Genomic DNA, 22,623 nt, shown 5'->3' with positions numbered 1-22,623 from the left:
CTGAGTGAGATTTCTTTAAACCTATTATTTTAGCCTTCAATGTGGGCGGAGTCAGGTAGCGCATGCTCCCAGGGCTGCGCCTCTAAATTTAAAGGGGAAGGTGGTTTTTCTGGTGAAAAAGGTTCCGTCTCCCGTCCCCAGGGAGGGACACCCATACAGTATGGAGGAAAGAGGACGGGATGTACAAGTATAACCTGTGTATAGATGATTTCAAGTCAAGTTCTGAGTGAGATTTCTTTAAACCTATTATTTTAGCCTTCAATGTAAAGCAAAGCAGTACATTAAAATACAAATAAAGAGAACTGAGTTAATACCTAAACTGCTGCTCTTTTTAAAATGTTGCAGCTATTAGCCCAATTTCAAATATACATCCGGGGTTCATACAATATACATTTAGTGGTGAATTTGTACAAATAAACAGTTCAGAAAAGAGGAATTCCTGTCAAATAACATGATTTATTTTTTAAGTCATTTCTCTTAAATAAAATCCTTAACATCCACCAGACCGGTCACTGTATAAAAATGTACAGTGGCTTTATTAACATGTACATTCCATTATGTTTACAGCTGCAAGATATGAGGCACACTCAGTATTGCACTTCATTAAAATGTCAGGCTCAAACGTAACCCAGAAGTTTAAATAAAACTGCTGTTGTAATAATTCTTATACAGGACAAACATTGATATCTTTATATACAGCGCGATACTGCTTTCATTTAGATGTCTTCCTAACACAATTTTCTTTTATAACAGTCTAGGAAATCATCCAGAATATTTATCTTTTTCCCCACCCGTGATGCAGTTACAATTGTACAAAATCCATTATACATTAATCAATGATTTTTTGTTGCCTTCTCTTTAAAGGTCCACATCTCCTCTAACAGTCCTTGGATGTGAAGAACCTTTTCCAGGGTTATCGTTAGATCAGTCATTTTTAAGTGCCCAATGCTTCATAGCCAATGACTAATGGCCACATGCAAACACCTCACAAGTGTTAATGTCTTATTTGAGAAAAAGCCTGTCTTTGAGCAAGAATTATGTACAAGGTTTTTGGCATCCTTCTTGCAAATGGCAAAGCTTCCTACACTTGCGTTGCGACGTGGTCCCGTCCTTACTCTGCCTGCGGAGTGGGTTCCACTGGGCGCCACAGGGCCACTATGCACCGTTTTCTTTTTCACTTCCCTTGCATTCCTTCAAAAATACAAGTCTAAAATGTATGGGCATTTCGGCACACCCCACAGCCCAGGGCAAATTCTTCGCCAGTAGGTGGGTGGACAACATGAAGCGGACACTCCGTTCCTTCAAGCTGTTTGCCTTTGGGACCTGCAAAAAAAGAAATGGAACCTTTTAAAAGTTTGTTGTTATTGATACAGTAACATTATCAAAAAGGTACTGATTCTGCTGACTTTTTTCCTCAAGCAATATCCCTTCTTGCCACACATTATTTAACAATTCAAGCGTCCCAATTCCTTCCCAAAGTGAAAGTCACAGAGTAACAAACTGTATACATAGACAAATGTTTCTGATGGATGTTCCTTTTATGGATTTCTCATCTTTGAGATTAATCTCCCAGAGCAGCTGCTCTTTGGAAACTTTCCCGCCGCCAGGGCGTGCAGCAAGGCCTACATTTTGCTTTAGGAGTCCATCAAAGATGAGGAATCCATGGGAGGAAAGAATCCATTAGCAGAACAAATGACTTACCTCTCAGTAATGTTCCTTCTGATGGATGTTCCTCCCAAGAATTTCATCATCACCCTCTCTACCTGCCTCTCTTGGTGAATAGGTAGTACACCTTGGTTCTGCGGACCCTCAGTGTCAGAGTGCAAGGGGAAAAGGGTGAAACTAAAGTAAGGTAATGGGGCAGGGTGTATATACACACACACACAGCTGCTCTTTGGAAACTTTTCCGCCGCCAGGGGGTGCAGCAAGGCTCTGCCTGAGGCGATCATGCGCCTTACCAGGATGGCAGGGCTATATATATATATATATATATATATATATATATATATATATATATATATATATATGGGATACATTACTCACCGTAATCGTATTTCTGATGCTTGTATCTGCTTAGATTCACATGCTGTGCATAGGCCGACATCTAGTGGAAGCTGCGGAGTATTACAGTTTGTTTTTCGAAACTCGAAAATGGGCGTCGACACAGGCGTGCCAGTAATACTATCCCTAGTGTGACGTCCACTGTACCCAAGATCCCTCACGCATCTAGGATCCTCAGATTGTATTTTTTCTGACATGAGGAAGCATGAGGAGTAGCGTGAGTACAGATAATCCAAGCAGATAGACAGAAAGGTAAGACTACAAGCAATCATGCGCCTTCTCTCGGAGGGGAGGAAGGGTGGGTCGCATGTGAATCTAAGCAGATACAAGCATCAGAAATACGATTACGGTGAGTAATGTATCCCTTCTGAGGCTTGTGGAATCTGCTTAGATCACATGCTGTGCATAGATTAGCGAGCAGCACCAGAAGAAGGAGGTGGGATGTGAGAAGGGTCATGAGCAAACAGGTGTCTTAGAACCGCTTGTCCCACTTGTGTATCTGTCTTGGAATGAGTGTCAATGCAGTAATGCTGAGTAAAAGTGTGAATAGAGCTCCAAGTAGCTGCTTTGCAAATGGTGTCGAGGGGAACATTTGCAATGAAAGCCAGAGTGGCCCCAATGCCTCTAGTAGAGTGGGCACTTGGCGTAAAAGGCAGAGTTTTTTCAGAAAGAGAGTAACACAGCTGTATACAGTTGATAATCCACTTCGAGATAGCGCCTTTAGCCTGTAGCTACGGAGACAAACAGTTGATCTGTTTTCCTTAGCGGTCTGGTTTTATTTACATAGTAGAGGACCGCCCTACGCACATCTAGGGTGTGTAGTTTCACCTCAGCCGAGCTTTGTGGGTTCTGGAAGAAAGCCGGAAGCTCGATGGACTGGTTTACATGGAACTTTGATATAAATTTAGGTGAGAACCTAGGGTGTGTGCGTAAAACAAGTTTGTCTTTGTGGATAGTAAAGAAAGGATCCTGCACTGACAGAGCCTGAATTTCACTGACCCTTCTTATAGAGGTAATGGCTACTAAGAAGGCCGTTTTATAAGTCAGGTGTTTGAGACTACTTTTATGCATGGGTTCGAAAGGGGGGCCCATGAGCTTAGCTAGCACCACATTAAGGTCCCATCCTGGCGGTGGGTTCGAAATAGGAGGGTGAAGTCTCTTTACTCCTTCCATGAAGGCTTTAACTACTGGTACTTTCCACCACGACACCTTGTTATGGGATGTGGTGTAAGCCGAGAGGGCTGCCAGGTGTACTTTCAGAGAGTTAAAAACCAATCCTGCATCCAGCAGGTGGAGCATGTATGTCACAACGTTGGAAGGAGTGCAATCAACTGGGTTGATTTGTTTATTCTGGCACCAAATATCAAAATAACAGTGCCTTGTGTTTGGTTTCCTGGATTCTTTTAGGATGTCCATACACCTCTGTGGTAAATTGAGATGGCCAAACTCTATGACCTCAGGAGCCATGCTGCCAGGTTCATTGAGTTGGGTTCCTGGTGCACTGTTTGACCTTGTTGCTGGGACAGTAGGTTGTACCAGGCTGGGAGTTTGATGGGCTCGCACACCGCCATCTTGCGTAGGTGTGGAAACCATGGTTGTCTCGCCCACATGGGAGCAACTAGGATGAGCGTCATCGATTCCTTGTTCATCTTGTACACCACCTTCCTGATGAGAGGAGTTGGTGGAAAAGCGTACGCAAACATCCCTGACCAGTTCATCCACAGGGCGTTCCCTTGGGAGTCTGGCTGGGGGAACCTGGATGCAAATCCTGGGCATTGTTTGTTTTCGCTTGTGGCGAATAGGTCTATAGTGGGGAAACCCCACTGAGAGAAGAGATCTTCTACGATATCTCTGTGAAGGACCCATTCGTGTTCCTCTGGGAGGGAGTCTCTGCTTAGGGCATCCGCTAGGGAATTGAGCTCCCCTGGAACATGTTGTGATGACAGGAAGATGTTCCGTTTGAGTGCCCATATCCAGATTTTCTGGGCAAGCTTGGACAGATTTGGCGAACGAGTCCCTCCTTGTTTGTTCAAATAGAACATGGCTGTCGTGCTGTCCGTCCGGATCTGCACCGACAAGTTTAGCAGATGGGGCTCGAACGCCCGAAGCGCTCGGAATACTGCCAGAAGCTCTAGCAGGTTGATGTGGTTCTTGGCTACTGAGTGAGACCAGAGACCCTGAGCTGTGTGGTGGAGATGGTGAGCTCGCCACCCAGTCAGGCATGCATCTGTAGTCACCACTGCCTGTACTTCGGGATCGTAAAAGGGTTTTCCCCTTGCGAGATTCTCTCTTGTCCACCAGTGTAAGCTCTGTACGAGTGTTGGCGAAACGACCACTAGATCGTCCCACTGACCACTTGCCTGAGACCACTGTTTCGCCAACCATTCCTGCATGGGACGCATGCGCAGACGCGCGTGGGGGACCAGGTAAATGCATGACGCCATCATGCCCAGTAACCGCATTGCTTTGCGTACCGTTATTTGTTGACCTGACTGATAATGTGGAATTTGCAGTAGTATATTCCGAATTCTCTCTTCCGAAGGGAAGGTCAACCCTTTCTGAGAATCTAGGATTGCTCCTAGGAACTGTTTTGAGGTGCTTGGCACCAGACTTGACTTCTTCTCGTTGATAGAGAAGCCTAATTCGTGGAGGAGGTCGATAGTCCTCTGAATGTTTGACCTGCAAAGTCCTGGGGTTTCCCCCTTTATGAGCCAGTCGTCCAGATAAGGGTACACTGGGATTGCCTCCCTGCGTAGGTGTGCAGCTGCCACCGCCAGTACCTTGGTGAACACCCTTGGTGCTGAAGCTATCCCGAAGGGCAGTACCTTGAATTGGTAGTGGCGACTGTCTACCTTGAAGCGCAAGTATTTTCTGTGGGCTGGGAGCATGGAAATATGAAAATAAGCATCTTTCATATCCAAGGTTGCCATGTAATCCCCCTTTTTTAGGAGGGGGATTACCTCTTTGTCACGTGGTCATATGGAATTTTTGGGGCTTGACATGCTTGTTGGCAGGCCGTAAGTCCAATACTGGGCGCATTGTTAAATCTTTCTTTGGCACAAGGAAGTAAGTTGAATAGATACCCTTGTTTACCTGGTGTCCTGGGACGAGTTCTATCGCGTCCTTTTCTAGCAGAATGGCGATCTCCTCGAGAAGGATCTTCTGATGTTCTAAGGAGTGTACTCTTTGTCGTGGAGGGTGGTTCCGGGGACGCTGCAGTAATTCTATACAATATCCTGTGGACACTGTTGACAGCACCCATCTGTCTGAGGTGATCCCTTCCCAAGCCTGGGAGAAGTTGGAAATGCGTCCCCCTACTGGGGTTGCGTGAGAAGGGACCCTGAACTGAGCGTCACTGCTTTGGTGGAGGCGTGCCACCTCCCTTGTTGGGGCTGCCTCTGCCTCTTCCACGACCTCTTTTGTTACCCCTGCCGTAACTCTGGGTAGACTGCTGGTTGTTGTTCCATTGTGTACCCTGTCCTTGGGCATAGTTGCCTCTTTGTGAATTTTGGCCGCGTGGGCGACAAAAATTACTGTTCCCCCTCTGGTTAGGGGTTTGTTGGTAAGCTGGCCAAGGGATTTGAGAGTCTCGTACTCGTCCTTGGCATTCTTAAGTGCGTCTTCGACCGCTTTCCCAAACAATAGATCGGGTTCCACCGGCTTGTCTATTAATGAAGCCTGTGTTTCTGTTTTGAACCCCGACTGCCGTAACCACGCATGTCTCTTGATAACAGTACCTTCTGCTATCAATCTTCCTGCGTTGTCCGCGGCGTCGAAAGTTGCTTTTAATATGCAACCAGACACGGCTCTCCCTTCTGCCGAGATCCGAGCCAACTGGCCCTTTAACGGTTCAGGAGCAGAGGCTATGAGCGCCGCGACCTCTTCCCATTGGTGGCAGTTGTAACTTGCCAACAGGGTGGTGGAGTTTGCAATCCTTGCTTGGTAGGCGGACGTTGAGGCTACCTTCCTGCCAAACCCGTATAGTCTTTTGCTCTCCTTGTCGGGAGGAGCTTCTGATGACGATAAGGGTGTCCCAGCCCTCTTCCGAGTGTTGGTAACTACTAGGGAGTCTGGTTTAAGCTGTCCTCTTATATAAAGAGGGTCAGACTGGGCTGCCCGAAAAAGTTTTTCGACTCTGGGGTTGACGGCTCTGGTGAGGTTTGGATTCACCAGGGATGGATCTATTCTACGTTGGATGGATTTAAGGATAGGGATGGTTTGAGCGACCGGCCTCCTTTCTCCCACCAACTCTTCTGCGAAGTCCCTTTCCTCCTGTACACCGTGGGTGTCGATGTGAAAATGTTCTGCCGCGCGAGCGAGAACTTCATTAAGGAGGGGCTGGTTATCAACTGGCGAGTCGGTAACTGGGGCTTCGCTTTCTACCGGGGAATCTACTCTGTAAATTTCCTGCTCGTCTTCCACCTCCTCCAGGTCCTCATCATCCGCATAGTATTCAGTCCCGGTTTGTTCCTCCATAATTGTAAACTCCTGGTCCCCTTCAGGGAAAGGCTGTCCTTGGTATCTGGGGTGTGGAGTAGAGTATGGAGTAGAGTAAGGCTGCACCTCGAAGGGTTCAGGTCTTTCGAACCGGGCCTTTTTACTTAGGGGATAGGATCAGAGGAGCCTGAGGGTGTGGCCCCTTGAGGGTCATACGAAAGGAAATGTTCTGGGTTCTTGTCATAAAAATCAGCTAAGGAAGACATCCTTGACATGACCCTGTCTATGTCTTCACTGGACCATTCTTTGGAACAGGGTATGGCTTTAGTAGGCAACTTAGAGGACTTATCAAGGGTAGCCTTGCTGGATGTTGATGTCCCAGTAGATTTATGTTTGTCTGTCTGCTTAGGGTGGAAGGATGGTCTTACAGGAGTGGAAGGCTGTGCTTTCCGCTGTTTCCCCCCCTCCCCGTGCGTGGAAAAATGTTTTCCCTGCCCCTTGGAGGCCCCAGAGACTTTCGACGCCTGGCGTCGAGGGTCGGGAGAGGTACCTTGTTTTAAGCGTGGGGCCTCGCTGGTGTAAACTGCGGCCTCGGTCTCCTGGAGCGCGGCCTGGGGGTGGAAGTCGTCTTCGTCTTCCGACGATCGAACTTCCGTTAATCTAGGGAGCGAGGCACTCTTGGCAAGAGTGGATGATTGCCTTGCGTCATGCGGCGATCTCGATCGAGAGCGCCCAGAGGACACCGATTCGGACCGTTCTATCTGTGCCTCTTTCCGAGAAGTCGACGTCGTCGAGGTTCGGTTGGACTTAGTGTGCTTAGTGTGTGTAGGGTGTGTAGCGCTTGCGTCGCCGGGGGTCTTCCCCATAGCCGCCCTGCCGGACAACCTTCCGAGGTCGGGGACCTGCGCTCGGCAGTCTTTCGACGCCGTAATGCCCTCGCCGTCCGAAAGTACGGCGTCGCTGCCATCGCTGAAGGCGCCCTCCGCTGCCATGGCCGCCTGCCTGGCGTGGTGGGCCCAACGCTTTGTCGAACGGTCCTTAAGTGTCTTAGGCTTAAACCTACTACACGCTCTGCAGTTCGCTTCGGGGTGGTCCCTCGGCAAGCAGAGATTGCACGTGGCGTGCCTGTCGACCCAAGGGTATTTGCGGTTGCACTTGGGGCAGAATTGGAAAGGGGTACCCTCCATACGCACCTTGAGGCAGCGGGCTGGTAAGTGTAGGAAATATATAAGGTGTACCTATATACCAAGAGTGAAGAGTATGTACCACCCCCCACTCTCCCTACTTGCAGGGCCGAGGCCAGCGGCCTACTAGGCCCGGGCCGAGGCCAGCGGCCTTCCGAGGCCCAGATCCGTCGTGCAGCAGCCGACGGTCGATGTCTTCTCCAGCCGTCGTCGAGTGTCGAGGGTCGACGTTGGGGTGGGGAAGGATGTAAATAAATAATTTTAACTTCAATAATTAGCAAAAGTATGGCTAAGGCCAGGGAACTCCGCAAGATGCTTCCGACCAGTATGGCGGAAAAAAGCAATCTGAGGATCCTAGACGCGTGAGGGATCTTGGGTACAGTGGACGTCACACTAGGGATAGTATTACTGGCACGCCTGTGTCGACGCCCATTTTCGAGTTTCGAAAAACAAACTGTAATACTCCGCAGCTTCCACTAGATGTCGGCCTATGCACAGCATGTGATCTAAGCAGATTCCACAAGCCTCAGAAATATATATATAAAATGGATTCTTTTCTCCCATGGATTCCTCATCTTTGATAGACTCCTAAAGCAAAATCTAGGCCTGGAGGGAGGAAGGATAAAAAGGACACTATCTGAACGAGAAAACTCAAGGACAGCTCTGCCAAAATGAGTGTCCTAACCGCACACAGAATTCAAGCAGTAATACCTATTGAACATGGGTAAAGAAGCCCATGTAGCTGCTTGGCTAATGTCCAGAACCGGAACTCCAATTTGCAGAGCCAGGGTAGCGGCCAGTCATCAGGTGGAGGTGTCCTGAGACCCACAGGCATCTGCTTAAGAGCTAGGTCATAGCATTTTGAAATGCAGAGAATGATCCACCTTAAAAAGGTCAGTTTAGTCACATCCTACCAGCACGGGCATTAGCATAATAAACTAAAAGCTTGTCATCTTTCCTGGCCTTTCTTGTCCGAAATACGTAGTAGCTGAGGGCCCCCACTTGATCTAACCAATGGAATCATTCCTCTACCTTGCAACAAGGGCCAGCATGATGGCCCTCAGCTCCAGCAAATTAATGTACTCCCAGCACTCCGACAGAGACCAGAGGTCACTCACCGTGAGGTTTTGGAGGTGAGCGCCCCAGCCCTTGAGGCACGCATCTGTGACGAGTCAGTTGGTGCCAGAATAATGCTACGTGCAGCATGTTGTCTCTGTGGGACAACCATTCAAGGTCTCTGGACACCTTTGCCGAAACCTGAAGAATATCCGATGGTTATCCCTGAAATTGAGACCATTGCAACTCAGTAGTAGCTGAAGCGACCTCATACACAAACGGGCATCTGGCACGACAAGGATGCAGGAGGCATGAGACCTAGGAAGCACAGAAAAGCTGATGCAGCAATCGTTTCCTGTGATTGGAAGACATGAACCATCTTGGTGATGTTTGCCACTCTGTCCTTGGGTGGGAAGGCTAGGCCCAGGCGAGTATCTAATACCTACATGATGAATTGGAGGGACTGGGATGCTCAAACCTGAGACTTCATGAAGTTCAGGGAGAAGCCCAAGCTGCACAATAGTTTGCATGTCTGGTACAAGTATGCCGACGCCTGGTCTGGGGAGCGAGTTCGGATGAGCTAGTTGTCCAGATAGAGGAACACACGAATGTCCTATCTTCCTAGGTGAGCCAACACCACTGGCAGAAGCTTGGTGAAGATCATGGGTGCTGAAGAAAGGCTGAACTGCAAAACCTTGAATTGGTAATGGGAATTACCCACCTTGACTCTCAGGTACTTCCTATGGTTCTTGTGGAGGGGGACATGGAAGTATGCATCCTGGAGATCCAGGGAGCTCAGCCAATCCTGCAGATCTATGGCCTAAAGGATCTCGGATAGGGTGACTACTTTGAACTTGTCCATGAGTAAGTACAGGTTCAAAAGCCACAGAAATAGGATGAGACTAAGGTCCCTGGTCCCTTTTCTGCACCACAAAATAGGTAGTATACCAGACCTTGCCTCGTTCTGAGTGGGGTGTCTGATCTATGGCCCCATTTCCCAGAAGCTGACAGACCTCCTTCAACAGGAGAGGATTTGATGTCCGGCAGGTGATTTGGAGGGTGAACAGCAAAACGTAGACTGCATTCTTGATGAATGACCTGGAAGGCTCAGGCGTCGGAAGTGAATCCTCCATTCCTTGCCGATTTGGGACAATCAGCCTCCCACAGTGGACAGGTGGTGGAAGTCTAACTTGGAGGCTTCACAGCTGGGGCAGCCAAGGGCACAGTGGAGGTTGCGATACCTCCCATGGGGGCACCTTTATCCTGACCCCTGTTGGGGTGGTGTTGCACACGTATACTGTCGTTTGGCCGACAGGAGTTTTATTTGATGTAATTGTTTTGTAAAAAATGACATTGAAAAAAAAGGTGTTGGCAAATGGACATAGAACTGGTGCACCTGCTTTTCAAGGGGGCGCTTGATCCCCTCCCCCTGTGGGCATAAGAGGTGAAGGGTCGAAACCTCCTTCCTGTCCCAGGTATCCATTCATTTGCTCTCCCTATCAGGAGGGAAACTAGGAAAGGAGGTTGTTTTCAAGGTTTGCATTGGCAGCCTGTACTGCCAAGCTCTCCGGTGATACATGGGCAGACAGGAAACTTGGGTCAGAGGCTGCTGGCCTGTGCTTTTTTTGTGAGGTTGCAGTCAACAGTTGTAGTTGAGGCCAGTTTAGACTACTGCTCCAGAACTGGTGCCTCTACTGCCTAGTTGAAAGGCAATAGGTTTTCCTTCTTTGGGCCCTCATCCAGAATGTCTGTCAGCTCATATTGTACCTTGGGAAGCGAGAGTTCAGACAGTATCATTCACCTCAGAAATAAGGCACTGAAAAGGTGCCTGAGGTTTGCCTGGGGTGGGAGCCAGAAGCATGCCCACTTCTAGTGAGGTGTTCAAGCCATTTGCATCCTGCAAGTCGCCCGCAAGATCCACCAAGTCCCTTTGATCACTATAAAACTCCTCCGGGAGGTCCCCAACTTCCCTAGGTTGGAAGTGTTCCATACCAAAAGCAACTGGATAATCCTCCTCATCATAAATGTTTTATAGGCGAGAGATGAATGTACCCCTAGGGAGCGTGGCATACTCTCAAGCAGCTCTGGTGTCACCAGTGCCGGTCAGCGCCGTAGAGGGATGTATAGGGGCCAGAGGACCAACGTCCAAAGATGGAATGGTGCATCCACATCACGGGATCTTATGTATCGTAAGCACGGGCAGGTCCGGAGGCGCATAGCTGCATGTCAGATCTGTATCTCTGCTGGCACATCTGAGTGCGGTGGGCTCAATTGGCGCCGGCAGAGAAGAGGCCAAAGCTATCATCATAGGGCCCGGAGCCAACAGCGCTGAGGTCAGAACTGTCAGTGCTGGGGCCTTAGAAAAGATGTCAAGCATCTTAAGCCTGAAGGCTTCCTATTCCTCAGGTGTAGAGGGTCGGGGTGGGGGAAAGTACCTGTGTAGCATGATCCTCGGGGGAACTCCAAGAGTGGTGGCTGCTCTTTTATGATGAAGAATGGAGTTGCTTGGAAGAACCCTCTAGACACCAGGATCGTTTACGGTGTCTTTTCCTTTTTGTCCTTGTGGCCCACGGGCCTTTCTTCGGTGCATCGATCCGCACCTGGCAACCTCAAACAAGTCTGGTTAGCACCCTTCTACTTGTGGAAGAAGGTGAACAACTTTTCCAGTAAAAAGTTAAGCCCTATTCACAATGGGAGTATTTGATAAGCGAGTAAAAATATGTTGCAACTGTAAATCTGTAGGGTTGAGTACACGCTTGGTTCCTTTCAGGATACGCAATACAGAGCTTAGAGGAAAGCCACCATCTTGCATGGTTGCTATGCAGCACCCGAACATTAAGCATGCTTGGGACAAAGAAAGGGATTCTGGCAGCAAAGTACATGTTTGAGGCGGCAACAAGTCTTTCAGAAAGACTGCAGAAAGATCTTGCAACTTTCTGCTTGCAAATACTACCTTAAATAGACATTTGCACACAGAAAGATGCCACATCACTAAGGTGAGAGGACAAGAGTGAGAAGCGGGAGAGAAACAAAAGTGAGATAGAAAAGCAAAAGATTCTTTTTTGCAAAGAGATTAGGTAAGGTTGATGGAAATAACACAATCTAAAGTACAGACCACATCTATGAGACCTACATTTGTGACATCAGTTGGAAAAGACAGATCGTCAGTCAGAAGTAAAATATAGAACTGTTATTTCAAGTTGTTGAGTACAAAAATATGCACATGGCCCGTACCTGCTGGACAACGCGGAAGTTCCTCCTTTGTGATGCTGGTCATTCTTTGAAAGTCATCGTGACAGGCATTACAAAAATGCGTTGTTCCAAAGCAGAAAAACACAGCCACTGAGCAGCAATAGCGGCATTTGTACTCTAGAAAATCTGTACCGTGTTTCGGACACATCTGTTAAAGAAATAAACAGGAAATTCATTTAAGAGTCCAAATCACAACATGTATCGCTAAAACTGCAAAGGCCCTAGCAACCTTTACATAATACGCTTCTAGTTTTGCACTCCTATGTTTAAAAGCATCAATGAGAACTATATCTCGTAGTCTTGCTCATTTCTCACACAATACGAAAAGCGGCTCATTTTGCAACTCTAACTGGTCATTCAGAGACAAGAGTACACATGACTCTACTATGAGCTGAATCAGATTGCAAAAATAGATCACTGTGCATGGAGGGTCTTCGTTCAGCATTTTATTTGAAGCTGCTTCATATTTTGCTCGGTCTTCACTTCCATTGCTGCCACTTGTAACCATAGAAGCAAACAACTACTGTGACAGGAAAGGTTAAAGCACAACTTTGGAAATTATAAGTTACTCACCGTAGTGACTAACGTACTCTTAGTCCATAGTCCCCTTTCCTCCATACTGCATGAGGCGTCCCTTCCAAGGGACGGGAGACGGAACATTTTTCACCAGAAAAAACCCTTCTTCCCCTCTAAATTTAGAGGCACACAGGGGTGCGGCCCTGGGAGCATGCGCTGGCCTGACTCTGTCCTCCGGCGACACACCTCAGTCCCCATTGACACGTCAACAATAGATTTAACATTGCCTAATGACACCAGTATTATTAGGGGGGAGGATGGTGTGACGTATGGAGGAAAGGGGACTATGGACTAAGAGTATGTTACGTCCCGTCCCCTTTCCTCCATGCTGCATGGGCAATTACAACTGAATGTAGCCCCAGGGTGGAGAGGAGACCCTCCTTAAGCAAATAGGTTCCTGAGAACCATCTGTCCGAAAGCCGCATCCGATCTAGAGCCGGTATCCAAACAGTAATGCTTGCAGAAAGCCGAGGGAGTGGCCTGAGTGGCCCCCCTGCTTATGACTTGCCAAGGGACATGGCGCTGGAATGCGATGGTCGTTGCCTTGGCCCTGACTGTGTGGGCGTGCATGTTCGCTGGAAGCGGCTTGTGCTGGCCCTCGTATGCTTCTTTGATGGCCGCGACCATCCAGCTGGATATGGAGGCCTTCGAGTCCTGATAGCCTGGTCTTGCACTTCCGAAAGTGACAAACAGGGCGTCTGATTTGCAGAAGCCCTTGGTCCTGTCAAGGTAGAATTTCAGGACCAGCCTGACATTCAGGTAGTGCAGAACCCTCTGTGCCTCGTCCTTAGGATCGGCAAAAAATGGAGGAAGGACTATTTCCTCGTTCAAAGGGAAAGCAGACGGCACCTTAGGCAGAAATGCTTGGTGTGTCGGCAGGACAGCTTTGTCCCTGTGAAAGGTAGTATATGGTTCTGAGGCGAGCAGCGCCTGGATTTCGCTGACTCTGCGAGCTGAGGAGAGGCCTACTAGTAAGGCTGTCTTAATGGTGACCAGCCGGATGTCCACGGATGCCATTGGCTCAAACGGTTTGTGCGCTAGGGCGCACAAGACTATGTTCAGGTCCCACACAGGGTGTGGCCTCTTGATGGGCGGGTAGAGCCTTGCGAGCCCTGCCGAATGTTTCCTGACAATCGGATTGGAGGAGGATAAGACCCCCCCCCCTCCTCTGAATTCCTGTAAGCCCCAATGGCTGCGAGGTAAGTGCGGCAGGTGTCCACCTGCACGCCAGAGTGGGCGAGGTGCACGAGAAGGAGAACACGTCTTCCAAAGTACATGCAAGGGGGTCCATTTCCTTGGAGTCTGCCCAGTGGCAGACCTGGTCCATTTACATTTATACAGTGCCATGGTAGCCTTGCTCCTTGCGCCCTGTAGGATTTCCAGATTAGCCTGGGAGTGGCTGGGTGCCTAAGCGTTACCTGCTCAGGAACCACGCTATGAGGGAAACCTGCAAACCTTTTGGCATCTTCACTTCAAGCATCTCTCAAGGGAGTGCTGCTCATCTCGACGGTGTCACCACGCCGTCAAGACCTGGATATATGTATATAAAAACACATGGGATACATTACTCACTGTAATCGTATTTCTGATGCTTGTATCTGATTAGATTAACATGCTGTGCATAGGCCGACATCTAGTGGAAGCATCCGAAATACGATTACGGCGAGTAATGTGGTATCCAGTTAATATGTCGAAAAAATTATTTAGAATGAAAAAAATGGCGAAAAAATTATACCTACTTTTTTTTTCGAATGTCTTATTTTTTAATTTACTTTTTTTTAGTTTTGCGAGTAACAAAAAGGGCTAAAAAAAAGGGGGGAACCCCCCCTTTCAAACAAAAAATGTTAAAAAAAAGATTCAAATTTTTTTTTTTTTTTTTTTTTAAAGGTATAATTTTTTTGACATTTTGGCATTCGAAATTATGTAATTCGAAATTGTCACTATAAACCGAGTAATGTATCCCTTCTGAGGCTTGTGGAATCTGCTTAGATCACGTGCGGTGGATAGATTAGTGAGCAGTGTTAGGAGAAGGTGGTGGCTTGTGAGAAGGTTCATGGGCAAACATGTTTTAGAACTGCTTGTCCCACCAGTGTATCTGTCTAGGAATGGGTGTCAATGCAGTAGTGCTGAGTGAAAGTTTGTACTGAGCTCCATGTAGCTGCTTTGCAAATGTTGTCTAAGGGGACATTTGCACTAAATGCCAGAGTAGATCCTGTGCTCCTTGTGGAGTGAGCTATTGGCGTGAAAGGCAGTGTCTTGTCTGACAGGGAATAGCACAGTTGTATGCATCTGACTAGCCCTCTGGAGACAGAATTTTTGGAAATGCGGTCTCCTCCTCTGCCTGGGGCTACGCAGACAAACAGTTGGTCTGTTTTTCTTAGCGGTCTGGTCTTGTTTACATAGTAAAGGACGGCCCTTCTTACATCTAGTGTGTGGAGTTTTACCTCAGCTGAGCTTTTTGGGTTCTTAAAGAAAGTCAGAAGCTCAATGGACTGGTTCACATGAAATTTAGAGATGAACAGGTTGAGAACCTAGGATGAGTACGTAAAACCAGTTTGTCTTTGTGTAAGACAAAGAAAGGATCCTGCACTGACAGTGATTGCAATTCACTAACTCTTCTTATGGAAGTATTAGCCACTAAGAAGCCAGTCTTGTAAGTCAAGTGTTTAAGACTTGACTTGTGCATCGGCTTGAAAGGGGTCCCATGAGCCTAGCGACTACCTGGCGGTGGGTTTGAAATTGGAGGGTGGAGTCTCTTTACTCCCTCCATGAATGCTTTGATGTCCGGCAACTTGCACCACAATACCTTATTTGGGGAGGTGGTGTAAGCCGACAAGGCCGCCAGGTGGACCTTTTTAGAGTTGAATACTAACCCTGAAACTAGCAATTGGAGCATATAGTTTAGAATGTGGGATAGGGTACATTATATGGGGTTTATTTATTTAGACTGGCACCAAATTATAAATCTTCTCCACTTTGTCGAAATAACAGTGTCTAGTGTTTGGCTTTCATGCCTCCTTGAGGATATCCATACACCTCTGTGGTAGGTTAAGATGTCCGAACTCTTATGACTTCAGGAGCCACACTGTCAAGTTCATTGAGTGAGGTAGCGGGTGCACTGTTAATCTCCCGTGTTGAGTGAGTTAGTTGGTCTGGCACAGGTGTTTGATGGGATCGCACATCGCCAGTTTGCGAAGATGTGGATACCATGGCTGTCTTGCCCTCATAGGAGCAACTAGGATGAACGTCACCAGTTCCTTGTGGATCTTGTTCACCACTTTGTTCATGAGAGGAGTCGGGGGGGGGGAAGCGTAAGCACATCTCACTGACCAGTTCATCCATAGGGCATCCCCCTTGGAGCCTGGATGGGGGAACCTGGACGTGAAGTCTGGGCATTGTTTTTTTGCTTGTAGCGAACAAGTCTAGCGTGGGGAAACCCCACTGAGAGAAGAGGTGGTCTACGACCTTTGTGTCTAGTTGCCACTCGTATTCCTCTGGTAGGGAATCTCAGCTCAGTGAGTCGGCTAGAGAGTTGAGTTCCCCTGGAACATGTAGTGAGGATTAGAATATTTTCTGTTTGAGTGCCCATTTCGAAATTTGTTGTGCTATTTTGCACAGATTTGGAGAATGTGTGCCCCCCTGTTTGTTGATGTAAAACATCCCTGTACTGCTGTCTGTAGGACTTGCACCGACTGGTTTGCTAGGTGTATCTCGAATGCCTGAAGGGCCTTCAACACCGCCAGTAGTTCCAGCAGATTGATGTGGTTCAGCACCGTGGCATGCGTCCATAGACCTTGCGCTGTGTGATGAAGGTAATGAGCCCTCCACCCGGCGAGAGACACGTCTGTCGTAACTATCGCCTGTACTTCTGGATTGTGGAAGGGTTTACCCTTCAACAGATTTTCCCTTCTTCACCAGCGAAGGCTTTGTACCAGTGTTGGTGAAACGACCACTAGATGATCCCACTGACCACTTGCCTGCGTCCACTGTTTCGCCAACCATTCCTGCATGGGTTGCATGCGCAGGTGTGCGTGCTGTACCAGGTAAATGCAAGATGCCATCATGCCTAGCAAATGTATAACTTTGCGCACGCTTATCTGGCGGACGACCTGATAATGAGGTATTTGCAGTAACATATTTTGGACTCTTTCCTCTGACGGGAAGACTAACCCTTCTTTTGAGTCTATTACAGCTCGTAGGAACAGTTTGGTTGTGCTTGGCACTAGGATCGATTTTTTCTCATTTATATAAAAGCCCAATTGAAAGAGAAGGTTGATAGTTCTTTGATTGTTCTACCTGCAAGTTTGGGGAGTCTCCCCTGTAATTAGCCAGTTGTCCAGGTAAGGGTACATTGGGATTGCTTCCCTGCGCAGGTGCGCTGCCACCAGCCAGTACCTTTGTGAATACCCTTGGTGCGTATGCTATTCCGAAGGGTACCACTTTGAATTGGTAGTGCTGGTTTGCTATCTTGAACCGCAAGAATCTTCTGTGCGCTGGGAACATTGAAATATGAAAAAAGGCATCTTTCCTATCCAATGTTGCCATGTAGTCTCCCCGCTTTAGCAGGGGGATTACTTCTTGTAGCGTAGTCATGTGGAACTTTTGTGGCTTGACATAGGTGCATTGTTAGATCTTTTTAAGCACAAGGAAGTAGGTTGAATAAACACCCTTGTTTACCTGATTCGCTGGGATGACTTCAATGGCGTCCTTTTGGAGCAGCATTGCGATTTCCTCGAGAAGGATGCGTTGTTCTTCCTTCGAGTGAGTTTTGATGGGGGGATGTTTCTGTGGTTGCTGGATTAGTTCCACACAATAACCGCCCGCCACGATGGATAACCCCCATTTGTTTGAGGTGATTTCCTCCCATGCTTGGGTGAAGTTTGAAATACGCCCTCCTACTCGAGAGGCATGGGAGGGCACCTGAAGCGGGTAGTCACTGTTTTGAAGGTGTGGCTCCACCTCTAGAAGTGGAGGACCTCACCCGGCCGCGAGATCTGCACTGCCCCCTTTGGTAATCCTGTGAGGCCTGGCCTTGATTGTTACCCCAGGACGGTCCCCGATTTTGATTGTAGCTTGAACCCCTCAGTGAATTTTGTCTGCGAAAGCGACGTAAATTATTATTATTACTTCTTTGCCCTGTGGGTTTATTGGTAAACTGGCCCAAGAACTTTAAGGTGCTGTATTTCTCTTGGCAGACCCTCTTAGTGTACGCTTCCAAGGCTGAGGAAACAGCACTAAATAACTTTTGAATAAGGAAGTGTACTGGTTACATGTGATATTGGTCCCCTTCAAATGTCCAGCATGACACTTGCATTTATATATTTTGGACTATGGTTGATGCAACACCATTATGAACCAGGGTTTTTCTGTCTCCAAATAGGCAGCATTTAGTGCATATTGGTTGTAATAACAGTGATTCAATCTATACTTGTTTAGACCTTTGAATGGCATGGTCTAATGACATAGTTCTTTTTCTCACTCACTAAGTGAATATTTATCTGAAGCTTGTCAAGAATAAGATTGAATCTGTAGGTACGCACCATCACATTCTTCTTTGCATCTTTGCACCTTTTCAAGACCAGCTCTGGTCCTGCACAACCTTCTGTATAGTGGGTCTTTTGCACATTTTCACAATTGTGCTATTTAATTTTATTTTATGGAAGACTACAGTACATCCTCATACTGTAGATACATTTTTAGAACACTAGGCACAGAATGTTGAGTATTGAATCCTACAATGTTAGGTAATATATTTTCAAATGTTTATGTATTTTCTTTACTACTAGTAAAAACAATATATTACTTTTTAAGACTACCTGACATTGGGTGTGTGTTTTTTCTGGCTTATAACCTTTTTGGATTGATTCAATCATTGTTTAAATTACTGGTTGACACAGGTAGGTTTTGAATCAGTAACCACCTTGGTATCTACTTGCGGCAGCAGCATTTCTTTTTGGTATAAGCATTAATATTGCCCTCTCCGCTGCTCGTCCCCTTGGGCATCCGAACCCTTTTGTTGTTGTCGTATTCCTCTTTAGCAGATTTTAGGGTGTCTTCAACGGTCTTCCCGAAGTGGACTCAATAGGCACATTAAGAAGCGTAGCTTGAGTCTCCTGCTTGAAGCCGGACTGGCGTAGCCACGCATGTCTCTTAATAATTGTTCCCTCCTGCAATAATTCTGCCTGCATTGTCAGCAGCGTCTAAATTACTTTTCAGAATGCAGCTTGAAACTGCTCTGCCATCGGCTGCTACCAGGGCCAATTGTGTTTTAAGGGGTTCAGGAGCTAAAGACAATAATGCAGACACCTCATCCCATTTATGGCAGTTATAACTCGCCAGAGGTGTGGCATTATTGGCGATTCTCGCCTGAAAGGCAGCCCAAGAGGCTACTTTCTGCCCCATAGTGTATAGTTTATTACTTTCCTTGTCAGGTGGTGCCTCCAAAGAGGCTACGTGTGCCCCTGCTCTCGTTCTTGTAACTAAAATAGAGTCTGGTTTGAGGTGTCCCATGAAATAGAGAGGATCTGTGGGAGCAGGGCAGAAGAGCTTCTCGATGTGTGGATTAACTGCCTGCGTCTGGTTAGGTGTCTCCAGTGAGGGAAGGATACTCTGCTGGATAGATTGCAGGATGAGAATGAACTGTGTGACTGCTTTTTTATCACCTAAAATGTCTCTGTCTTGTTGAGTTTCCTGTGTTTTTATCTGAAAATACTCAGCTGCCTTGATGAGAATGTCGTTTTGTAGTGGCTGGTTGTCTATTGGCGAATCTACTACTGGGGGGTCTAGGGTGACGGGAGAGGCTATGTTATACATCTCTCTGTCCTCATCGCCATAGTCCTGTTCTGTGCCCTCCTGAGCTGTATAGATGTCTTAATTGTCGGTATCTGGGTCATACAGATCAATGAAGGGTGGGTCCTGCTGGGGTAGGATAGCCAGGATATCAGGACGAGACCTTTTAGGAGGGGGCTGAGGAGTAGAGGCATCTGCAGGGATTTGAGAACCAGAGGCAGCTGTATTGGGAGGGGTGATCTGAAAGTTTTGGAAAGAATCTGGGTTCTTTTCGAAAATATTTGCCATAAAGGTCATCCTTCTCATGACTCTATCAATGTCCTCACAGGTCCATTGGGCCGAGCTTGGAATGGGCATAGAGCCTAGTGGGAAAGCCTGACCTTGAGGTGTGACTGGGACTTTATGTGAGGGTAGACCCTTGTTATTTAGAGCTGCTGACAAGGATTCCTCTTCCTTTGGAAGTGAATCCTTTTCCTTGTGTGGATGGGAATCCCTCTTTCTGGGTGTTCCCTATGAGGGGGTCTTAAAAGAGTGCTTCTTGGATTCCTTCCCCTTCAGTAGGCTCTTTGAGACGCGTTTTTTGACCAGGTGGGCAAATCCCGACTGTTATGGGCTTTTAGCCGTCTTCAACAAGGCATGTCAAACTTCAGCTGTGGAGTGACCTGACGTCTTGTCTGCCAACGTGCGACGTTCGGGAATGGATTTAGGCACAACGTCTGTGCTGTCTTTCGATAGTCGGGGCCTGTCATGCGGCGATCGGGACCTCGAGTGCCCAGAGGACAGGGATTCTGTGGACCTCTCCCTAGACGTTGTGTGTGGGCCCTTGTTCGACGAACGCGTCGAGTCACGCCCCTTGGTTGTGTGTTTAGTGGTAGGGGCAGTGTGAGTGCGGATGGCGCCGGGGGTTGTCCCCGTATCAGGGCAGCCGGCCTGTCTGTTGGGGTCGGGGGCTTGCGCTTGGGAAACCGATGTTTCCCCGTCGCCCTCGCCATCCAAAAATGCAGCGTTACTGCCATCGCTGTAGGTCCTCTCCACGTCCATGGTGGCCTCCGCCTGCATGGCATGTTGGGCCCAGTGTTTAGTTAAACGGTCCATTAACGTCTTAGGTTTAAAGAGCTTACAGGTTCGACAGTTTCCTTTGACGTGATCCCGTGGGAGACAAAGATTGCACACCAGGTGCTCGTCGACCCAGGGGAATTTTCTGTTGCAACTTGGGCAGAACTTGAAAGGGGTTCTATCCATAATTAAATTAAATGGCAGCTAGGCAAAGATAATGTATGAAAAGGGGTAAATCCATTCTCCAATATCCCCCCCCCCTCTCCCTACTGTGTGGGCCGAAGCAGCCCCACAAGGCCGAAAGGATCTGTTGATGGGAGTCTTATTCGACGGTCGTCTTCTTCACTGCTGTTGGAGAGGTTATCGATAGTCGGTGAGCGAAAGATATAAAAGATAGGCAGAGTAACTAACTCTAATTGTTTAATCAATGGCGTTATGCCGAAATCAGAATTCTGATTTTGCGTCCGTCTACGATGGCGGAAAAAAACAATCTGAGGGACCTCGACGCGTGAAGGACCATGGGTACAGTGGACGTCACACTAGGGACAGTATTACTGCCACGCCCCGTCAACGTCCCTTTTCGAATTTTGAAAACAACAACTGTAATACTCTGCAGCTTCCACTAGATGTCGGCCTATGCACAGCATGTGATCTAAGCAGATTCCACAAGCCTCAGAAATATATATACTAGTGCGGCGGTCCTCGAGGCCATGGCACATACATATTATAAGAGAAGGGATTCACAATGACACACACAATGGAATTATGGGGCACATCAACGGGAGCACACAGAGTTAAGCTGGTCAAGACTTTCCACATTCTCTGAATTTTAAGGGTTTTGGTGCTTTAAATCTGGTCAACTTAACCGCATTTTAAACATTTTTCAGTGAATTTCAAGGGTTTTGTTATGCCATCGTCTTTTACAGGCCTTTGCCTTGTGAACAGTACTATTTCAATAGTACCTTCATTTGCTGATCTTTACAGATCTCGATGACGATTTTTCATGGGAAGGTAAAACTCGGTTGCCATGCCTCTGTCACATGCACTTTATTGTGCTAGCCATGACATCATTCACATAGGCAGACCTATAAACCTCAATGTTTTTGCAGGACTAGGAGCAATGAGAACCTAGAAAATAAGTAATTTTAAGACAAGAGGAAATGTTTTGAAGCATCCCAAAATCTAGGCATGCAACAGAATAGTGGAGGAAGTGGCACCAAATAAATATTGGGCTCAATCACTTTAGACTCACTGGCAAGATTAATCATTGCCTGAGTATTTGAGGCACCCACCCTTCCAATACATGTTTGGAATCCCTTGTGTGTCACAAGCATAACCCCCGATTATTAGCCAAGAGAAAAACTACTTTTGTGAAACTCGGCACAAAGAATGACATAAGCTGTTCTGAGATCCTCAACCAATCTATCCTCTAATCTTGCTCTCCAGATGCAGTCGCTGAGGTAAGGAAAGACCTGCACCTCTCCCCCTACGAAGATGGCTCCCACTACTGCCATGGCCTTTGTGAAAAATAGAGGGGATGGTGCATTTGAATGAAAGTACCAAAAGTAGTAATTAGTGCCTACCACTACAAAACAATCTATCTGTGTTTTAGGTGGACAGGGTTGTGAAAATAGACATCTTGGTGATCTAAATAGACAGTTCAGAAGGTCACCATCATAAACGTTTTCTGCAGGGAAGTTCTAGAATGGGCCGTAGGCTCCTGTCCTTTCTGGGCATGAGGAAGTAGGAATACTAAAATGATCCTACCTATACTGGTGGTACAAGCACCACTGATCCCCTTCAGCAAAAGGTGGACATTTCTTTCAAGAGAAGCAATTACAGAGTGGGCATGGACATGGTAGGGGGCTGGGGGTGGTGCTTGTGAAGGAACTGAAGGCATTAGCGCTATGGACCACGATCTGGTGGGTCGATCGGTCAAATGTTATGGCCTCCTGCTCGTTGCAAAAAAGCCTGGCCCTGTCCACCGGAGAATCATGGACATTCCAGACTTCTTTAAAAGATACTTTGCGGCTACAGTACTAGAAGTCAGAGAAGTTGAATTGCCTTTCCCAGGTCCACTACCTCTGGGGGTTACCCATACCATGTTGTCTGCTGATGTTGAGTTAGCTAGCCATTACTTGACCCGCTTTCCTTCGGAGAAATAAAATGAGAGGGGCCCCTCTATGATGACTAAAAGATTTTAGGACAAAAC

General features: G+C 47.4%; 1 protein-coding gene across 12 annotated transcripts in view; it reads right to left on the bottom strand.

Moving 5' to 3' along the window:
• Positions 1-436: 436 nt before the first annotated feature.
• The window catches only part of MYCBP2 (MYC binding protein 2), a 3,160,061-nt gene continuing 3,137,874 nt past the window's right edge, over positions 437-22,623 (bottom strand). For all 12 annotated transcript variants that reach the window (XM_069639721.1, XM_069639717.1, XM_069639718.1 and 9 more), the window contains 2 exons: positions 11,973-12,138; positions 437-1,323 (listed from right to left, as the gene is read on the bottom strand). In XM_069639721.1, coding sequence (XP_069495822.1) covers positions 1,208-1,323; positions 11,973-12,138 — 282 coding nt within the window. In that variant the 3' untranslated portion in view covers positions 437-1,207. The remainder of the gene's footprint in view (positions 1,324-11,972; positions 12,139-22,623) is intronic.

Source organism: Ambystoma mexicanum, chromosome 7q, assembly GCF_040938575.1.
Source record: "Ambystoma mexicanum isolate Mex_15411 chromosome 7q, UKY_AmexF1_1, whole genome shotgun sequence".
NCBI classification, from domain to species: Eukaryota; Metazoa; Chordata; class Amphibia; order Caudata; family Ambystomatidae; genus Ambystoma; species Ambystoma mexicanum.
The sequence above is the reverse complement of the archived record's forward strand: the minus strand, read 5'-3'. Positions and strand labels throughout refer to the sequence as shown.